At 28.5% G+C, this 2,307-nt stretch overlaps 1 protein-coding gene across 1 annotated transcript in view; it reads left to right on the top strand.

The window, feature by feature from the left end:
• LOC100571775 (NGFI-A-binding protein homolog) overlaps window positions 1–2,307 on the top strand; it is a 29,485-nt gene that overhangs the window by 13,581 nt on the left and 13,597 nt on the right. The window contains exon 3 of the mRNA XM_003244879.4: window positions 1,117–1,254. Coding sequence (XP_003244927.1) covers window positions 1,117–1,254 — 138 coding nt within the window. The remainder of the gene's footprint in view (window positions 1–1,116; window positions 1,255–2,307) is intronic.

The following is a 2,307-nucleotide window of genomic DNA, read 5'->3' on the forward strand; positions in this document are numbered from 1 at the left end:
ATTCAATAATTATTTTGTAGTTAAAGATTTATAAAATGGTCAACTTTTATATCTGAGGAATGAAAATTTAAAAGATTCCACGTAAATAGTTTTTTCTGTTACCAAAAAATCTAAAAACACATAAGCACAGTTTATTTTTATACTCATTTTAAGTTCAAATTTGAACGAAATTACATATTAAAATACCTAGAATAACTATTTTAGTTATTTTGTTGTGATTGTATAATATTATTCGTGGATACATGAAACTTCTAAAGTATACTATTATATATCTATGATAGTATCACGGTTGTTGTTGATGTATAATGCGTTATATTAAGTACCTAATGAATAGGGCTCGGAAGTTGTAGGAGCTAAAAAATGTAAAATATGCACGCAAATATGCACGAAAAAAATGCAAAATATGCATTAAAAATGTTAAATATGCGAAAAATATGGGTATAAAATCAATGAAATATGCACTTTTTTAGCTAAAATTGGTAAAATATGCAAATTATGCATTTTCAATTTTCAATTTTTCAACTCGCAATTGTATACTTCAAATTTCTAGCTAGGTCTGCTATAAATTGTGATCATACAGATCAATATGCAATTCCTACAACTTCCGAGCCCTACTAATGAATATTGTGATATGATTAATTTGGAATTTATCATAGGTACCTATTATAGGTCAATTTTTTTTGAATACCATAGATAAGTATGTAATATGTCTTATACCTATAGACTGACATACCGTCTCCGCTCAGAATCGTTTTTCTTATACAATGATATTATATCATTGAATTCAAATTTAATATCATCCATTATACAGTGACCCACTTGTAATCTACTGTACAGCAGAGCGACATCCACTTACCCTCCTTTTTTTATATATTAAATTTCATTCAAAAATGTACAACCCATACCAATAAATAATAATACAATTTATTAATATAATACTATAATATAACAATTTTCTAATACTAACACACGATATAAAAACATACGAAAATCTTAAAGAGGACTGAAGAACTGCTATTCAAAAATATTATTATAAGCAGAAAGTATTAAGATATTTACTGTCAAAATTAAAGTTATTATTATATAATATTGTTACATTCTCGTCGTAATGAACAGGAGGCGATGACTTGCAACAGCTTTGTGACGCCGGCGAAGAGGAATTTCTTGAGATAATGGCACTAGTTGGTATGGCGTCAAAGCCACTACACGTTAGACGGTTGCAGAAAGCTTTGCACGAATGGGTCAGCAACCCAAGTAAGTTCCTACGCTTTTAATAATATTGTTAATATTTGAAATGTACCTACATGATACATTTGTTGCAAACAAATGAAAACAAATTCACTATGCAACATAGGTAAAACCAAACATATATTTGTATACTATCATAAATTATTACATTACGTTTTAAAAACACGTGTTTCATGATTCTTCGTAGTAAAGTTGATTGATCATTATTCTGGGTCGAATGTATAAATGCATTATTACCAACGAACGGTGTTTTGGGCCCGTTGACCAAATGTCGTTGGGTCATTATAACAGTAGGTAGGTAATGGTAATCCTTCGATAGGCATAATATACATGTAGGTCGAATACTAATGAAACTTATAATAATATTCTCGAATGCACGTAAGAGAATGACAATGAATAAGGTTCCAAACAGCAGCAGGAGCAGTTGGTGAGCCACCGGGTTTATTATTATTATTATGATTATTATTTAACCCTTTCTATACACCAGTCACTCCTTTTGTTATTATTATGATTAGTGCGGCGTGTAGTTCCTCGGTTTGTATGCATACGTATATACATAGGTATATTTATATACTATAATAATATGTACAGTGTACACACAAATATATACACATATAATATAAGTACATCCATGTATCATATAGGTGTAAAGAAAATGCAATATTTACCATTGTATTTTATTTCTCAATGTGCCATGCATGTTCTTTGACATTATAAGGTATGAAATAATTGCAACGTACCCACTCAAAATATATTGTATTATTAGTTATTAGTTAACTAACGATTACGCATAGATATCGATTCGTCCAACAAGATTCCCAGCAGCGTCTCATCTAAGTTACGAAATTTACCAACTGTTTAGTATTTAACTTGAATTATTAATACAATTATTTTCTGTTTCATTATTCAATAAGCGGTTTTTTATTTTAAACATTTTTGAGAAAAATATGTTATATATATTTTCTTATATTATGGCTCTGCAATATTTCAAAATTAATCTATAGCTGAATTAATATTTTTTCGTTTAAATCAATAATATATTGTGTTTTATTAAGTATT

The sequence above is a fragment of the Acyrthosiphon pisum genome, chromosome A1 (assembly GCF_005508785.2).
Source record: "Acyrthosiphon pisum isolate AL4f chromosome A1, pea_aphid_22Mar2018_4r6ur, whole genome shotgun sequence".
NCBI classification, from domain to species: domain Eukaryota; kingdom Metazoa; phylum Arthropoda; class Insecta; order Hemiptera; family Aphididae; genus Acyrthosiphon; species Acyrthosiphon pisum.